This window comes from Lachancea lanzarotensis, scaffold LALA0S01 (assembly GCF_000938715.1).
Source record: "Lachancea lanzarotensis genome assembly LALA0, scaffold LALA0S01, whole genome shotgun sequence".
Classification (NCBI taxonomy): domain Eukaryota; kingdom Fungi; phylum Ascomycota; class Saccharomycetes; order Saccharomycetales; family Saccharomycetaceae; genus Lachancea; species Lachancea lanzarotensis.
The window spans coordinates 1,276,766-1,294,721 of NW_019212879.1; the positions used below are offsets into that span (position 1 = coordinate 1,276,766).

The following is a 17,956-nucleotide window of genomic DNA, read 5'->3' on the forward strand; positions in this document are numbered from 1 at the left end:
GGGGGGGGGGGGAGCGGACCTTTCGAGCTCCAAAAACATTTCTTACCTGCATATCAAGGCACCAAGTGTGCGACCAGAAAAGTTGAATAGTAGCACACCAGACTGATGTATTTTGCGCAACCTTTCTCGCTTGTAAAACGTCCGAACTATGTGCTTAGAAAACAACATCACTATATACGACCGTGTCATTTTGTCACACTAACTTGTTGTCAGCTGTCATTTGGCAAATGTATGATATGCGAGTACTCTGTCTGAAGAGTGTATTGGCCAAATGCGACTGGCCCGCACCCTTGCGCACCCTTGCCTGTCCTACATGCATCTTTCTATGGGTATCTATTGCATTAAAAATTGAATCCGTATTTCGGCATTACTTGACTTTCTAAAGCGTCTTCACAGCACAAACGCAAACTTGGACTTCTGTCTCAACTCCTTGCCGTATTTCATCAGCAACAGCGGCACGGGCACCATGCACAGCGCAAACAGTCCCAGCAACAGCCCGGCCCAGTTTACGCCCATGTTATCAAACATGAACCCTGCAAATAGCGGGAATGACGCACCAAACGAGGACCGCATAAATGTGTTACCGGCAATGGCGGACGCTGCCAAAAACAGGTAACAGTCGATGATATAGTTGAAGCACGGTAGAAAGATTCCGATCAGCCCGAACCCAATGAACGAGCCGGCTACTGTGGGAACCATATAATGCACCTTATGTGGGTAATTACCGGTCCAGCAGAACCACAGAATCCCGATCGGGAAAACGATGCCGGCGATCACCATGGTGCGGAGCCGGGCCTCCGGCAGCGGTTTGCCGCCATTGGCCCGCACTTTGGCCACGTAATTTTTCTCTTCGTAGACGTTGTACAGGGCGTTAACACCCATTCCCACCAACAATGCGATGTAGGGCAGTTCTCCGTTCTTGTAGAACCCGTATTTGCCCTCGAACACAATTGGATATGCCTCCAGCAACAAGTACAGGATCCCGTACACAAACGCGTGGTACAGTGTGATGCAGAACAGAATGGGTTCGGTAGCCAGCATGTAGATGGGTCTGGTAACAGTTTTCTGCACGATATCGCGCAGCGATAGCTGCGCGTCTTCGTGCGCGGCACGAATACCCCAATTGCCTGTGGTTTCTCTGAGACGACGCGCTTTGGCCACCAAAATCATTGGATGGTGGGTCTCTTCGTACGTAAACAGCAAGATTAGAGTAATAACTCCGGAGTAGATGCCAATAACGTATTCTGTCCACCTCCACGTTGTGTACTGAGTGATGTACGACCCGTACACAGGCGCCAGAATAGGGCCCATGAACACTCCCATAACAAAGATGGTCACTGCCTTGCCTCGAGTCTCTGTGTTGAACATGTCGAACATACACGCTGGCACAATGGCCAGCGGGGCAGCGCCCACAAAGCCCGCGAAGAAACGGGTGATTAGAATGGATTGCAGATCTTTGGAGACCGCTGTGGCAAACGAGAAACACACGAATCCGAAAGATGAGAGGATGAGCGGCATTTGGCGGCCGTACAACTCCGAAAGCGGCGCATACACGACGGGCGAGGCGGCAAACCCAAACACGTACAGCGTAATACCGAGAATGGCCACGACCGGCGCCACTTTGTAGTCTCTGCAGATCTGTTCGATAGACGAGGAATAGATGGACGAGCCCATGATGACGCCCAGACAGTTGAGTCCCAACAGACCGCACAGAAACACACGCTTGCGGGTGGGCCAATTGTAGGGGTGGAGCGGATCATCGGGTCCGTCGAACGCCACCTCGAACTGCTCCCGGTCCGGAAGCATGGGCGGGTACGGACGGCCGCCGCCCATGGGTAGACAATTGGAGTAGTCGACGCCGACCTTCTCGGGCTCGTTGTGGGAGCCGGTCAAAATGCGCGAGACGCGGCGGTTGATGCGGGCCTCAGTCTCCGACGTGGCGTTGGTGCCGGTGCGGGAAAGCTCTAGCTCGAGGTCCGGATCGGCGCCGTTGCTGGCCACGTCATTGGGCTTGCCCTCGAACTCGAGTTCGCGCACGGGATCTGCGTAGTCGCTGGATTCACGGGAGGACATGTGTGCGGGGGTGTGTGGGTGGTTTCGGGTGAATGGGGGGTGACTGGGGTGAGTACTTCTATGAATTCGTTCCGGTACCGTGAAAAAGCTTATCCCGGTCTGTATGTATGTAGGTGTGCGAGAGAGGGAGAGAGAGAGTGTGTGTGTGTTCTAGTGACAGCGTTCTTGGATGGCTATGATGCTATTGTTCGTCTACTCACTCTGCTGTGTCTACTCACTCAATGCTGACTCAAGGGCGTTCGGTGATTGAATTTCACCAATTTATAGGCCAAGAGAGCCAAGTGTGTGCTGCCTTTTATGTATAGGTGCTGCCTTTTCCATCGTGTGCCGCAGAAGAGTGAGGAAGAACGGAAGCGCGCCAGACCAGCGTTGGCGACGTAGTGCAAGGTACCACCATGCAGCTAGCTAGAAGGAAAGAATGAGGAAGTGCTTGCACGACGACGTCGAGAACGACAGATCGGATTAGGGTTTCGGGTCAGATAGACCCGTGGCGGAAGGCACGGAGCCCGCGGGCGGAAGCGCGACCGCTGCCGGGGACAGAGCAATTTGCGTGTGCGTAGCGTGTGCGTAGTGCGTAGTGCGTGTTTTCGCTTTTTTTTTTTTTATATATTTGGTTTTTCTTTTGGTGTAGGGGTGGAGTTGGCCTGAAAGGTATAAACAAAACAAAGGGGCGGAGATCACGTGCGCGGATCCTAAACGGTTCCGTTCCGTGACAATCGCGGCGTCACAACTCCGAGACGAGAAGAGACAGGCAGCGGTTACGAGACAATCGGGCGCGGGACAACCACTACGGGAGGACAAAGATACAGACAAAGGATTACGGGAGATGCTTTTGTCTTGAGAATCGTCCAGATTGTACCCATTGGAGGTAATCGAGGTAGGTATCCGCGTCGGTAATCGAGGTAGGTATCTGGTTGGTATTCGGAGTTTTGCTACGGACGAACGTAAGTAAAGGTCGAAAACCCTCAAAGAGTGAAGAAAGATGTCCACTAGACAAAAGAAAGAGCGGGCTCCTCATACGTGCATCCTGGAGTATCACGACGCGGGGACAATGAAAAACCTGGTTTCGTCGTTGTCGTAGTGAGAAATGAGCATTGTCTTGTGCCATGAGAAATGTGTCATGTGATCTGAGGACTACTCACAAAGATGTGATTCCAGGCCGATTTTTTTTTGGTTTGAGTATCCTATCTATTATTGCTTATGTTACGTTACGTTACTTGGCGCTTCACGGAGTTTTCAGGCAGAATAAATGCATTATCCGCTAGTATCAGGCCTTTAGAAACCCCACATTTAGCCCAGGGTGCGGCTCGAGGTGCTAGTCTAGATAAGTCCCGGGAACGATTCAAGTCAACATTGCTGTGAAAAACCCTGGCGCCGAATGAATTACATCAAAGGTTCACGGGTTATTCGTTGCCCATGGATAAGTAAAACTCGATCTTGATTACTTACTCACAACTACCGAGTAACAAACAGCGCTTACTCGAGTTACTCATTGCGAATGCCTACCACGTGACAGATACTCTCGGCGATTCGATCCAGATGTACTCGAGTACATCCGGCACCAACACTCTGTTCACTCTGTTCACTCTCATCTCTCATCTCTCATATCACCCACCCATCATAATTAATCACACAGTTAGTTGCCCGCATAGAGAGAGAAGACAGCCTTTCGAGCATTCCGCCAACTCGCACCACAGCATGTCCTCAATCGATGCGAGCGATGAACGCAAGGTCAGAAAACGGGTATTCAATACCTCGATTGAAGACAAACGGCTGCATTGGTCCAGACTGCACCGGTTTAAGACCACCCACAGACTGTACATATATCTCATCAGCTCGTTGGCCATTCTCCAATTCATTGCCATAGCATTTTTCGCCAGAGGGTTTCTACTCACCCGCAATGTTCTCGATAACGTAGCTACCGATAGCCCGGTGGAGCCCAAGTTCGACAAATGCGTCATTTTGGTCATCGATGCCCTCAGATTCGATTTTACCATTCCTGTAGATCCAAGCGATTTTGGATACAACAGCAACCACCACAACAATCTAGAGGTTTTCAAAAATGGTCACGGAACTGACCATTCGTCACTGTTGCTGAAATTCATCGCTGACCCTCCTACCACCACCTTGCAGCGGCTAAAGGGCCTCACCACCGGATCGCTGCCAACGTTCATAGACGCAGGCTCGAATTTCGATGGCTCAGTGATAGACGAGGACAATTTTATCAAACAGCTTTCTTTGAATAACAAGACAGTCTATTTCGCGGGCGATGACACTTGGGACGCACTGTTCAGACCGTTTCTGTCTCCCAACAGTGAACCTTTCGAGTCTCTCAACGTGTGGGATTTGGACACCGTCGACAACGGCGTAATGCGCTATTTCGAAAACCATCTCTTGAACGAAACAGCTATCCCTGCAAACTGGGATGTCCTGATCGGACATATGCTCGGGATCGACCACGTTGGCCACAAATACGGCCCCGACCATTTCACCATGAAGGAAAAGCAGCTACAGGCCAACAGATTCATCGAACGTATATGTGAGAGCATAGACGACAAAACGCTGTTGGTTGTCATGGGTGATCACGGTATGGACCATACCGGAAACCATGGAGGAGACTCAAAGTCGGAGCTCGAAGCCGCACTTTGGCTATACTCCAAGAGACCAAACATGTGGAACCACTTATCACCAGACCATTACGATACCACGTCCTTGGGTGAAAATCACCGCCGTGTGAACCAGATCGACTTGGTCTCAACACTTTCCTTACTCTTGGGGCTGCCCATATCTTTCAATAATCTGGGTTGGCCTATTCAAGAAATTGCAGCCACTGCAGAAGAATTGAAGCTATACCATGAGGTGACTTTAAACCAAATAAAGAGTTACAGTGACGCAAGCGGTGTGATCACGAATTTTGACAAAGCGGAGCATTTACAAGACCTTTGGGAAAAATCAATTAATGACATTTCCTTTGCTCCCGAATACCAAAAATATTTTTTAGAGTCTTGCAAGGATTTGTGGGCCAGGTTTGACTACTGGAGCATTGTAGTGGGCATATTTTTCCTAGCCACGTCCCTCGTACTATTGATAATTATCACAAAACTTGTACCCTCAATTGTTATCGGACAGATGGTCTCTGAATTTGTGCCAACGATTGCAATTATGACATTAGTATCAAACGTTTGTTTCAATGGAATTTTCCACGTTTTACATCAGCCCGTTTTTTTCGAGAATTGGCTCTGGTGTACATTATTTTCAACAGCGGTAGGGATAAGTGTGGGATTTTTCCTCACCATTTTTGACCGCTACACCGTCGCGTGGATCGGACGTAAGTTTTTGGAGGATCTTTCCGATTATTGGTCTAGGATCGCAGCTCTTTTTATCACACTACATGCCGTTCTTTTCACTTCAAACTCTTTTACCATTTGGGAAGATAGAATTGTAAGCTTTTTGCTGGCTACCTTGGGCATGTTGACATTATACGAATTTGTATTTCTGCCTAAAAGACGTTTGACCACTGCTCTTTTAGCAGCTGCAATGGGGGAAGAAAAAAAATCTCCACAAAAGAAACAGCCGTTAGACTCCGAATCATCTCCGCTTGGTAGATTCGCTCGTCTCGTTGGAGGCTACCATTCGATCGTCTTAATTACATGTACCAGATTGGCTTCCATGATCACCATTTGTCGAGAGGAACAAGGTGAGTTTTGCACTCCAACATTCACAACAGCCAACAATTACTCCTATTGGGGTCTAATGCTATGCTTGACCGCTGTCGCGTTCCTGCCCTCATGCTTGAAAGGCTACTATAACATTTGTTCATCTTATCAAGCGGCGGCTCCGATTTGGATTAGTCAATTCCTACGTTGGGTACTTTTGACCAATTTTGTTTACTGGTCGATATGCGCGATGGAGAACAATATTCCAGACCTGGCCTGGGACCTGAAGGTATTCAAGCTCACAATATCCAGAATAGTTGCAGGGTTTTCCCTTATAGCTGCCAATGTAGGTTGGATGATGGGACCACTCTGCGTAAAATTGAACATTCACAACAACGATGTCAAGTCTCAACAAGCCACAATCCTAGGGTATGCCAACGTATACGGTTCACAATTCTTTTTATTGGTCATCAACTTTTTCATGTGCATCATGTTGTTCAACAAGCCTCTTGCACAGATTTCTCTCTTTCTGATGTGCAATCAACTGTTGTCAATTCTTGAGATCGTTGATCTTCTAAAGTTGAAGGAAAATCTAATTGGCCCTGTGTCCTTAGGCTTACTTGCATATCAACAGTTTTTCTCTACCGGTCATCAAGCAACAATACCAGCTGTGCAGTGGGACGTCGGATTCGTACTCACTGAACGCATAACCTTTCCGTTCACGCATTTGGGCATCGTGATGAATACTTTTGGGCCTCACATCATTATTGCTCTATCAGTCGCACTTCTGACCCTTTGGAAACAGCCGCCTACAGTTCTGAAGCCCCAGACCCTTTTAGCTCGCGTGGTCTCAAACTGTGGTATGCTTCTAATCTACAATACTGTTCTGTGTTTAAGCTCGTTTGTGTGGGTGACACACTTCAGAAGACACTTGATGGTATGGAAGATCTTTTGTCCAAGATTTATGTTCGCAAGCTTGAGTCTGATAGTGTTACAAGTAATCATTACTCTCGTGACTATTGCATTCGCAAGCGGCAGACTGATCAGACAAATCAACAACCTATTTTGGGCGTGAAATAACCGTCAAACCTGTACATTTACTATTTCGGAGTTTAGATAAATTAACACAACTCTCATTTTGAAATCCAGCCGCTTTCAAAAGAATGCGGTATCTAGATCAGCAAATTCGTCTTCGAAGCCATTGTTGAAATTTTCTCCATTAACGTCGCCAAAGATCGACCCCAGCATTGCCTGCTGCGATGGATCCGCTTGCTGTTGCTGATTTTGGTTACCGTTACCGCTACTGTTACCGTTACCGTTACCGTTACCGTTGCCATTGAATGCAAGTACTCCAGGCACCGATTGAATTTGCTGCGGCTGTTGCTGAGCAAAGGGGTCCTCAAATAGCTGCTGTTCTTCTTGTTTTCGCCGCAGCCTTTCTTGTTCTTCTGACCTACGTGCAAGCTCTTCACGTTGTTCTTGCTCACGAAGCGCTTGTAATCTTAACCTTTCTTCTTGTTGCTTTGCCAAATTTTCGGCCCGTTTGGCCCAGTAGTCTGCTGGGGCTATAGACAAGTCACCACGAAGCTGAGGAAACCTATTGTGGTGAACGACGATGCGGTCATTTTGCACATGCCTTTGAAACCTTGACATGAACGTTTGTTGAACCTTTTCTATTGCTTTTGGGGTGGAGCCTTCATTTGTCACGACAGCTTCCGATAGCTCTTTCAACGCTATGTATTCCGACGGGAGTTCTAAGCGATGGCTGGTGAGCAGTTGTGTTTCAAGTGCCGCAATCTCTTGTTTTTCAAATTCCAGAGACTTTTTGGCACCATCTAGGTCCAGATTCGGATATATGGGTGGTGCCAGTATTTTCGGCAGTGGTATGTTTTGAGTGGTCAATATATCCATCATCTCGCTTGCCTTTATGAGGTTTTGAGTCAAATATGCCCGATAAGAAATGATGTCGCTTTCATCGTGAACCAGGCCTCCAACGTTTTCCGGTTTCAGTCGCGTCGTGTCGTTTGACCCTGTATGTGTATTATTTTGACCGTTCCGCAGCGTTTTGATGCTACTAGACTTTTTCTTTTTGACTGCCATGAGGGGAGACGTAAAAACACACCTTAAGTTTTTATACTTTTCAGAAACCTCGGACTTGCCGCTATCAGGTTGAGGATCTCTTAAAGTGGCTCTGGCCAAATGTGCTGCGCCGTACTACCTGGGAAACGATGCATCTCTTCCCGATAGGTGTGTCGGGTTTTTTGATAGTAATTGATTACCTGAGAAAAAAACGAGGTCATGCGGTACGAAAAGAGAAACAAAGTCACGTGTAATAATTTATCAATAATGGAGTTACACCCGAACTGATTGCTGAATAGATCGAGAGTACTCAAAATTTAAGAACCCTTTACTATCATAACTGTGGTAAGCCTTTTTTTCTTATTTGGAAAACGGAATAAACTCTTCGAAAAACGAAATAGTCACGTGATATAAGTTTTACAATCCAAGTAAAATGGTTTGCATACACGAGAAACGTTGGAGAGTTGGCAGCGGTGTATCTCCCAAATTGAACACTAACTGTTTCGCCACGATTGTGTGCTCTAAGCTCAAAAACTCGCCGTGAGTTTTCGATGTCGTGTGATACGACCTTACTTTTATATGTTTACCTTTTTAATATGGGATACATGCATATATGTAAATTTGCGTATCTGTAAGGCTACAACATGCACAACACAGAGACATCAAACAGGTCTGTAAACTCCTTTCTCAATTAAGTACAGCTTCGAGAGCAATGGAACGTCCAAAAGTGGTGGTTCCACTGCATACCACGATTTTTTTCCGACCACAAAATACCGAATTGGCGTCCGATAACCTTTGGAAACCGCCCAACGAAGAGCTTGTGAAGAAAATGGTGCCATCCGGAGAAGCCAGACAATGTATTGGCCAGCTGGATGCAACACACGCACAGATTGAGAGCTACGAGATTTTTGAAAATAGCGTCTTATGCCATTATTCAACAGAGTCTGCGGAACAATCTACAGTATTTATTCATTATTCAATACCCCTAGAACAAAAGTTGACAAAACCCCAGAGCGAACAATTAATGCAACTTTCGGCAAAACTCGGCATCGATGTTGTTGTGGTCCCCTACGATGTATACACTCCCGGGGCTAAAAACAGGGGAAAGCGGGTTCTGTGCTTGCTGGGACCCCAGGAGCAGGTCCATGCTGGCAAGGCAAACATACTGGCGTTACTCGACCTCTTTAGCAATAAAGTGGTCGAATGCGTGAGTGTGGACAGTCCGGCGCTGTTTCCGGTTTGTGCGGGGGTCGATCTTAATAATGTGGAATACTTTCAAAAGCTTTACAATGTGAAGATCATAATGCCACACACCTGGGGAAAATCCTGTAATCTTCTCTTCATCTCTGGAAGGGCGCATTCTTCCGTTTTGGCTGCCAAAGAATGTCTCGAGGAATTGATCCAGGGAGCAAAGAACAGCATGTACTACTCGGCCCTGCAAAACATGTCCCCGTTGAAATTGCTTTACTTGTCGAAGTTCCACCAGAACGAGATAAAAGCCATTATGGAAAAGCATCAATGTTTCATTCAAATGGAAGCGCAAACTGTACGGTTTGCCTCTACCTCTATCACCGCCTTGCGTTCTGCTATCAGACACTTTACATTGGAAGCTTTGATGCCGGTGTTCGAAGCATATATTAGTTTCCCAAACGCCGACGAATCGCAACAAAAAAAACTGGTGGCCAACCTTCACAAACTTGCATCAGAGCATGGCATAATCATAATGCAGCTTGACACGGAGGTAGCAAGTTACGTGCTGATCAGCAGCTACCAGAACATTTCAGGATGTTTAGTCGCCATAGAAAAGCATGGTATCTCTGGTGAAATACAGATCAAATATTCCATCGAGTTGGATCCAGCATACAGAGACTTTGTCTCTGGCAAGAAGAGCGGCAAAATCAACAGGATAATGGAAAATGCTAAATGCGGAATAAACTTGGTGTTTAAAGAAAGTCACCACAACATGTTCATAACACTTACCGCGGACTCTTTCCAGAAATCTGAACTTGGAATTTCCCTTCTAAGCGATGAACTACCGGCCGAGGATTCGTTCTTCATCCCAGATGCATATCACAGGCCAGTCATTGGAACAAGAGGATCAGTGATACAAACCATAATGAGGAAATACAATGTCTTTATTCAATTTTCCAATACATTTCGGGCACAACGGAACAATTACGGCTTTATCAGACTAGATAATGTGATCGTGAGATGCCCTTTCAAAAACAGAAAGTCTATCCCCCTGGCTAAAAATGAGTTAAAACGAATTGTGGCTGAATACAGCGAACTGCAACCCAAAACATGTATTCGTATGTCAGTGGGCCAGTATCGGCACTTTTTTCACGATGCACAACATAGGCATAAAGTGATCAGCGACATTGAAAGGAAGACAGGAACGTATATCATGTTCCCAGCTCAGATCCCAAGCCAAAATCAAAGTTTGGAAATTCGAGGGAATGATCAAAGTTCCGTGGATGCAGCTGAAGAGCTGCTGAAGCACTTGTCGTCGGAAAGGCTTATAACGCTAGATAATTCGTTGTCGGACACAGTTGACTTCTCTAACAAGGTGGTGGCATCGCTCAGAAAAGTGCTGAATATCGAAGCAACGCTAGAGGGAAAGTCGTTGAGGTTAAATTTTGTAGGTCTCGATGACAAGCAAATATCCAAGGCATTGGATATTGTTGAGGCATACATGGACACAAAAAACGTTCGAATAAAAGCAGACGAGAAGCTTGATCTGAGATCACTCCTCAAAATTTCCTAATCACAGGGTTGTGAAGTCGCAACAATGTCACACATCATAAACGTGTTCCAAGCTTTTCATTCAAAAGAATAAGACATTCGTCAAAGTGCTTGAACGACGAAAAACGTAAGTCAAGCGCTGAACTACTAGAGCTAGGTGACAGATACGAAAAGGATTTGCGGAAAAGTTCGTGGTTTTGCGCCGGATCTTTCGAAATCAATTCCATTTTTTCGAACTCCACTGTCAAGACGTTCTTTAGAATACTTTTTGCAGTCCTGATATCCCTAGATGTCTTTTCTTCGTCGATTACTCTTTTCTTCACATCCGAAACTGCCTTGGTACAAAATAGCAGACTCTTTTCCACCTCATCCAATATACTGCGCTTGTGCGGTGGAAGCGAGACCGCACTGGCGCTCACTTTTCTTGCGTAGTCCTCAGATCTGAACTTATAGCGAAGATACTGAACATACGTGGTCCTTACCATTTGACGTTGTGACACTAAAGGGGTCAAACGAATAAACCTACGGTAGCACATTCTCAAGGCGTCCCTTTCGGGATATTCATTTACCAGGTTTGCAGGTGGCAGATACCTGCTATGATTCAACAAAAGAGCTTTTTCAGAAGTGACAATTGCATTTCTTGTGGTGACAGTGGAACCTCGGAGAGACATGAACAGACGCACAACATAACCCACATTAGGATCAACCCATGCCAATACCGAGCCATCGTCATTTGGTTCAAAATTGTAACTCATTGGAACGTTCATTAAATCGAATATCACTATGAACGCAGGATTGAAAAACATTGCATCATCAACCGATGAGCTAAATCGATGCCCTTCAGCTGCACGCTGCAAGCGGAACTTACAAGCCCTTGTGATAGAAGGCTTTTAGCTTCAGCTTACTACAAAACGCTACGACGGTCACGATGGTTAAGGCGAAGAAAGCGAAGCCGTCGTTGTCGAGCAATTTCGACGACAAAATCTCATCGCTAATCTATCGTATGCTCGATGAAAAGTCGTTGGAGAAGCAACGGATGAATGAAGCAAAACGAATTCGTCGGGAAGAGGACGATATGCTTGAAGAAAGCTTGTCTGAAGAGGATGACTTTGCGGATGTCTCTTTGGCCAGAGATCTAAGTTTCGGCGAGGTGCTAGCTTTTATACTATCCAAAGACTTATCAATGCAGCGGGTGAAAAAGGTACTTCTCGAAAAAACCGTCGAGAGAGTACTTAAACAAGCCGTGGCTGAAGAAGAGGAGCAGTTTTCTGCTTATTTCGCCAAAGAATCTTCAGCGAAGGCACAAGAAGATGAAGACGAAAAGTTGAGTAAACAAAATCTAATGGTTGCACAGGACTCGAATGAAATGAATAAGAGTGTCACCAGCCAATGGAAAATAGCGAAGACTGCAGATGAAGAGGAGGATGAAGATCAAAAAAAGCAAACCACCAAAAAACGGTCCAAGGATGGTAGCTCGAAACCAAAGAGACAAAAAACTCAGGAGGACAGAAGTCCTCCAAACAGTAATTTATCTTCTTTGGGGGGCATGGAAGATGTGGTGGCACAATTAATGGAGCTCATCGGGCTGCCGATTTTACATCCAGAGATATTCGCTTCCACCGGTGTCGAGCCTCCTCGTGGTGTTCTCTTGCACGGGCCACCCGGCTGTGGTAAGACTTCGATTGCGAATGCACTTGCAGGTGAGCTTCAAGTCCCATTCATATCGATATCCGCACCTTCCGTCGTTAGTGGAATGTCTGGCGAAAGTGAAAAGAAGATCAGAGATCTGTTCGAAGAGGCCAAGAGCCTTGCACCATGTCTAGTATTTTTTGATGAAATCGATGCCATCACACCAAAAAGGGATGGTGGAGCCCAAAGAGAGATGGAAAGAAGAATTGTTGCTCAGTTATTGACTTCTATGGATGAGTTGTCGTTTGAAAAAACAGATGGCAAACCTGTTATCATAATCGGAGCTACGAATAGACCAGATTCCCTCGATGCAGCTTTGAGACGTGCTGGTAGATTTGACCGGGAGATTTGCCTCAATGTTCCTAATGAGTTATCTAGACTGCATATCTTGCGGAAAATGTCTCAAAACCTGAAGATAGATGGTGATATTGATTTTTCTAAGCTCGCAAAACTCACGCCGGGTTTCGTTGGCGCTGACCTTAAGGCATTGAGTACTGCTGCTGGTACGTGTGCAATCAAACGCATTTTTCAAGATTATGCTTCATCGCCACAAGCGTCACCCGGTTTGATGGAAGTTGATGGCGGCTTTGGTTCTAGCGATATTGCCATGGAGTTGAAGAACACAGCCAATATGATAGATCCACTGCCTCTATCCACAGTACAAAAGTTTTTACAGAATTTCCCGCAGCCACTGTCTCAAGAGCAGCTCAGTTCCCTTTCCATAAAATATGAAGATTTCCTAAAGGCTTTGCCTACGATACAGCCCACCGCGAAAAGAGAAGGATTTGCAACTGTTCCTGACGTAAGCTGGTCAAATATTGGTGCTTTGAACAAAATCAGGGTTGAGCTGAACATGGCTATAGTCCAGCCCATCAAACGGCCAGAGCTGTATGAGAAAGTCGGTATAAGCGCTCCGGCCGGGGTTCTATTGTGGGGTCCTCCTGGTTGCGGTAAAACGTTATTAGCTAAAGCTGTTGCCAATGAATCACGGGCGAACTTTATTTCCATAAAAGGCCCTGAGTTGCTCAACAAATACGTTGGTGAGTCTGAGAGATCAATTCGACAAGTTTTCACAAGAGCTCGTGCTTCCGTTCCTTGTGTCATATTCTTCGATGAACTGGACGCTTTGGTACCCAGAAGGGATGCTTCTTTGTCCGAGTCATCGTCTAGAGTTGTAAACACTCTTTTAACTGAGCTAGATGGACTCAACGATAGACAAGGCATATTTGTAATAGGTGCTACTAATCGTCCAGATATGATAGATGCTGCCATGCTGCGACCCGGAAGATTGGACAAGACACTGTTCATCGAACTTCCGAACTTCGAAGAGAAGCTGGACATCATTAAGACCCTAACGAGAACTAATGGTACTCCACTGGCCGATGATGTTGACCTTGAGGCCGTGATTCGTGAAGAAAGCTGTAGAAACTTTTCGGGTGCTGACCTGGCGGCTCTTGTACGAGAAAGCTCCGTATTGGCTTTAAAAAGGAGTTTTTTCAAGACAGAAGAAGTCCATTCAGTCACCGAAAACAACCTGGAACAAGAGTTTGGCGAACTTACAACGTCATCGACGGATGTGCAGGTCAGCATGAATGACTTCTTACGCGCTTTGAGAAAGGTCAAGCCATCCGTTAGCGATAACGAAAGAACGAAGTACGATAGACTCAACAAAAAAATGGGGTGGGTAGAAGACAGTTGAAACGTCGGTTAGGTTTATACAGATTTTAGCATTGCATTCTAATCACTGTCGAATATTCACTTTGTGAGATGTCCTCTCCTTTGGATATTTCTCCGTACTTTCCACACATACTCATACTTTTTGGGCTTACGAGAAGAAACAAATGGTATTTCGAGTTCTGGATGATCGTTCAGAAGCTCATTATGCGGCAACAACTCAGACACTGGTGCTTCAGTTTTGCGTCTCTCTATAAAAAAATCGAAAGCAGACTGATCTGTGGGGCTGACTTTACGCGAAAAGGGAAGGTAGATATTGACGTACGCTTCTTGAACGTTTATCGAATGAATAAAGCCCAAATGAAGGAATACACCACCTGTACTTTGTCCAGCAACGGGAATTCTACCTTGTGTGTTGACATCAAACTTTTCAGCGGCCTTGTAAATACCAACTATGGTACCCTCCAGCATATCTTTGATATTCTTATCAGTCCATTTATCTCCTGGTATTGGTAACTTAAAAGCCTTTATCGGCCCAGATGCTCCAAATGAAACTCTCAACGGTCTTTGTTTGATTAAGGGTGTAAAATCATACTTGATGAGGTGAGAGGCGCTGCACAGTTTGTGGAAGTGGGACAAAAGACGAAACTGCCTCAAGTGATAAGGTTGGATTCTCGCCTTAAGTGAGAAATCTGCTGGTGAGCCATGATAACCATCAATTATATCCACCTCTGCCTTGTAGTTTTCTCGCAGAGGCGTAGAGAACGTTCCGTCTACTTGCAGTTCATTCAGTAGTGATTGATTTTTCGCTACAGAACCCAAGAGTAAGATGTGAGTGGGCTTGAAGCGACTGATAATATTATTCACAATTTGAATGCCGAATCCCTTGACCCAACCGGGGACATTTAATACCGTGGAACCAATGTGAACTTCATTGGCGGCAATATCTATTAACTCTGTAATCTCTGCCAGATACTTTGATGGAAATGCGCTCGGAGTGTTCGTACCCACGTAGCGTTCGATAGTTGGTACGTTAGGTGATTGTCCCAACGGATTGCCAAGTTCCAGATCCTTCCCAACGCAGTTTAGTGAAATGCAATCTGGGCCAGAAAATTCGGTTTGCCCGGGATCTATATCCAAATAAAATATGAGCTCGTCATCGTCATTATCAACATGTAGAAACCTTTGCAATAGCAGCCGCAGGAATGTAGACTTCCCCGAATTTTTGCCTCCTAGGACCATAAGGCGCATATCAAGAGGGTTTCCTTGATGGAATAGTGAGAGTTCATCCAACTTTTGGGTCCACGAACTGGATATATTGAGACTTAATACGGAGGTTGTATCTCTCATTGTGCGTCCGGTTAGGATGGCAAATGTTGATTGTTGTGAGGAAGCGGTATGAGATGTGAGGTAATCGCGAGAAACCCACAGATTGCTGAATATGGAGTCTAGCTTCGAGATTTCAAGTAATCCAGAGCATCTATTAGAAATAAGCAGTATGCATTCAAAGTCCTTGTGCGCTACTTGAGTCTTTAAAATTTCAGGTGTTATGAATGCTCGTTCCTTCCAACCTGCGAAGAAAGAGCTTGAGATTGGAGACATCGAAGAACAGGATGGGTGCCATACACGAAGTGCGGTTTGAGAGGCATTATAATGGACATCGTTATATTTGATTCCTCCCTTGAGAATCTGCACTTGAAAGCTTCCTGCAATCATAACTTCCTCACCTTGTTTTAAAGCCACCAGTGCTTTAGTACCGTCGTTATTCAACAAAAAATGATTTACACCGCCGAGAAGATGGAAGTTCTCCCACTTTCTCGCACTAGGTATGTCTTGGGTAGCCTTCTCATCACTCTCACCTTCCTCAGCGTCGTCTTCATATTCACTTGCGGGTCCAGCCGACGGCAGCGCATCATCATCAGCACTATCAATGATATCTGCTACACTCGAGGAGGTTTCTGATGTTAGGGAATCGTCGTCTTCTATGTCATCTTGATATTGAAGTTCTGATTCCAACTTTTCAGCTGCAATGAAGCGTCAGTTAGCACATATTCTTTATTTTGTAAAGGCCTTTGCCAAGCACATTTTTCATGAGTCAACACCATGAATTGACGACATACGTATAGCCATAATAATTACCTAGCGACAGGCGAACTGGACTTATCTTTACAGTTATCGTTGAACTTCGAGCATAGCTCAGCTCATCGCATGAATTAATGGAACATTCATCGTCATCGTTGAAAATTATGACATGATCGGCTGGCCTCGCTGAGTTCATGGACGAAGCTTAAAAGACAACATATTCAGCTGGAAGTTCAAGCCGTGTGGTTATTCAAATAAAAAACCCCATTAATTCACTATTTTACACGTTCTAACACTAGTATTTATACCACCACGGTCGGGTATTTCGATAAAGGTTTCGCAGATGGCACATCGGCAGCGATACGCTTCGTTGTGCCGTGAACTTCGTCAGTTGAGACCTCTTCGTCCGAGAGATATTCATCTTCAAGCATCAAACATATCAAATAATCTTTCATGATGTTTACTTTCTCCAAAGTGTCCATAAAATCTTGTTCGTCAGATGAATTCAAGCTCAAAGCATTGAATAAATCTCCTATTTGCTCCTCGTGTGTGCTAGATTCTGACGAGTGGCCAGAATTCTTTTGGTGCATGCTGAAGACGTCACCAGGGCGGAATTGAGGCATCCTCGCAGGAGTATCTACCCTGGAGGAAGCGAATGGAACGTTCATCTGATAAGCACTTGGAATTTGGCTGCTATGAGTAGCACCATAAGGCACAGCAGAATAAATTGGAGGAAGCTGAAGTACTTGTGGGTATCTTTGAGGTACGCCAGCGGGAATGAGAGGAGAGAGGGGAGCGGTGGGGGGCTGAACCGCATTGAGCTGGGGCAGACGGGGAAGTCTTCTGTTCATATCGTAAGAAAGGGACGTAAAGAAGCCTGCTGCATGCCTTAGGTCTTCTGGAGACGAGCAAGGAGATACGCTGTGTTCCTGTAGGCGTGGCGACGTGTGTGTGACAGCAGCACCAGGGTTCAGACCATTTTCAGGGATGTTCCTAGCCAGATGAGATATCGACGGAACGGGCAACGACTGAATACGTTGGCCTAGCTGTGGAGTATAGAAGGGCTGGTAGTGTCTAACTTCCTCGGATAAAAACTTCTCAAATGTTGCTGATGCAAGTTTGGGTGCAGTGAGTTCAGCAGACTTCGAGTCCGGTTTTGCCACTTTTTTCGAGCTGGATTTGGGCCCCTTCTTACGTCCAGCCGCTGCATCGTCGTCAAAATGCACCTTCAGATGTTTTTTGAGATCCTGGGGACGCTTGAACTTCTTGACACAGGAGGAACACGCAAATGGTTTCAATGGTACATGGACTCTCAAATGCGACGTGATATGATCTCTTTTGACAGTTTTGGCCGTGCAGTTGCCCCACTGGCAGTTCAACTGCAAGTTTTTCTGCGATTTTCTCCCAACATGGTCGTTGCATAAATGGTGGTACAGCAACTCTGGTTGAGCGAATTTTTGACCACAGTTATTCCACTGACATGCCAGAAATTGGTGGGAGTCACTCTCAGTACTGGACACTTCTGATGGGCACGATTCACTACCGCTGCGACTACATCTTTCCCAATATTTGCGTTCATCCTCGCTTGGGGGAGACGACAAGATCCCGAGATCTTCGTCGTGATTCAACAGGTCTTTTAAAGGTGCCATTTCTAACGGGTTCGTAAACTCAAAATTGCAAGGAAAAGTTACCGTAACTGATTCGCGCTTTATGAGCTAGTTGACAAACAAGTTATGCTGAATTTTGGTAGATTTCTTAGGTGTTTAAATCTGGAGAAAAATCGGTTAAAGAGAGTCAAGTTAATATTTATGCGTTGCCAGGGTCCAATTTTTCAAAGCCACGATCTAAAATTGAATTTGACGTATGAAGTTACATTATAAAGCCGACTACAAAAACAAGTAGAGATATGGACATAGGACTGGGTAGAAGACGCCAGGACTTGGTGGTTGTGTTATCACGTA

The 17,956-nt window shown here is 45.7% G+C and overlaps 8 protein-coding genes across 8 annotated transcripts; 3 read left to right on the forward strand and 5 right to left on the reverse strand.

Moving 5' to 3' along the window:
- Positions 1–390: 390 nt before the first annotated feature.
- On the reverse strand, positions 391–2,073 carry TPO1 (LALA0S01e13520g1_1; the record flags this gene model as incomplete). The annotated part of the gene is made up of 1 exon (XM_022774725.1): positions 391–2,073. The coding sequence occupies one exon, from the start codon at positions 2,071–2,073 to the stop codon at positions 391–393; it is 1,683 nt and encodes a 560-aa protein (XP_022626793.1).
- Positions 2,074–3,771: 1,698 nt separating this feature from the next.
- On the forward strand, positions 3,772–6,804 carry GPI13 (LALA0S01e13542g1_1; the record flags this gene model as incomplete). The annotated part of the gene is made up of 1 exon (XM_022774726.1): positions 3,772–6,804. One exon carries the CDS (start codon positions 3,772–3,774, stop codon positions 6,802–6,804), a length of 3,033 nt encoding a protein of 1,010 aa, XP_022626794.1.
- Positions 6,805–6,884: 80 nt separating this feature from the next.
- SNF6 (LALA0S01e13564g1_1) lies at positions 6,885–7,829 on the reverse strand (the record flags this gene model as incomplete). The annotated part of the gene is made up of 1 exon (XM_022774727.1): positions 6,885–7,829. The coding sequence occupies one exon, from the start codon at positions 7,827–7,829 to the stop codon at positions 6,885–6,887; it is 945 nt and encodes a 314-aa protein (XP_022626795.1).
- A 691-nt stretch (positions 7,830–8,520) lies between these two features.
- On the forward strand, positions 8,521–10,572 carry LALA0_S01e13586g (LALA0S01e13586g1_1; the record flags this gene model as incomplete). The annotated part of the gene is made up of 1 exon (XM_022774728.1): positions 8,521–10,572. The coding sequence occupies one exon, from the start codon at positions 8,521–8,523 to the stop codon at positions 10,570–10,572; it is 2,052 nt and encodes a 683-aa protein (XP_022626796.1).
- A 34-nt stretch (positions 10,573–10,606) lies between these two features.
- IRC19 (LALA0S01e13608g1_1) lies at positions 10,607–11,221 on the reverse strand (the record flags this gene model as incomplete). Its single annotated transcript, XM_022774729.1, has 1 exon — positions 10,607–11,221. One exon carries the CDS (start codon positions 11,219–11,221, stop codon positions 10,607–10,609), a length of 615 nt encoding a protein of 204 aa, XP_022626797.1.
- Positions 11,222–11,478: 257 nt separating this feature from the next.
- On the forward strand, positions 11,479–13,938 carry RIX7 (LALA0S01e13630g1_1; the record flags this gene model as incomplete). Its single annotated transcript, XM_022774730.1, has 1 exon — positions 11,479–13,938. The coding sequence occupies one exon, from the start codon at positions 11,479–11,481 to the stop codon at positions 13,936–13,938; it is 2,460 nt and encodes an 819-aa protein (XP_022626798.1).
- Positions 13,939–13,994: 56 nt separating this feature from the next.
- GRC3 (LALA0S01e13652g1_1) lies at positions 13,995–16,043 on the reverse strand (the record flags this gene model as incomplete). Its single annotated transcript, XM_022774731.1, has 2 exons — positions 13,995–15,937; positions 16,034–16,043. The coding sequence occupies 2 exons, from the start codon at positions 16,041–16,043 to the stop codon at positions 13,995–13,997; spliced, it is 1,953 nt and encodes a 650-aa protein (XP_022626799.1).
- A 254-nt stretch (positions 16,044–16,297) lies between these two features.
- RIM101 (LALA0S01e13674g1_1) lies at positions 16,298–17,644 on the reverse strand (the record flags this gene model as incomplete). Its single annotated transcript, XM_022774733.1, has 1 exon — positions 16,298–17,644. The coding sequence occupies one exon, from the start codon at positions 17,642–17,644 to the stop codon at positions 16,298–16,300; it is 1,347 nt and encodes a 448-aa protein (XP_022626800.1).
- Positions 17,645–17,956: the final 312 nt, after the last annotated feature.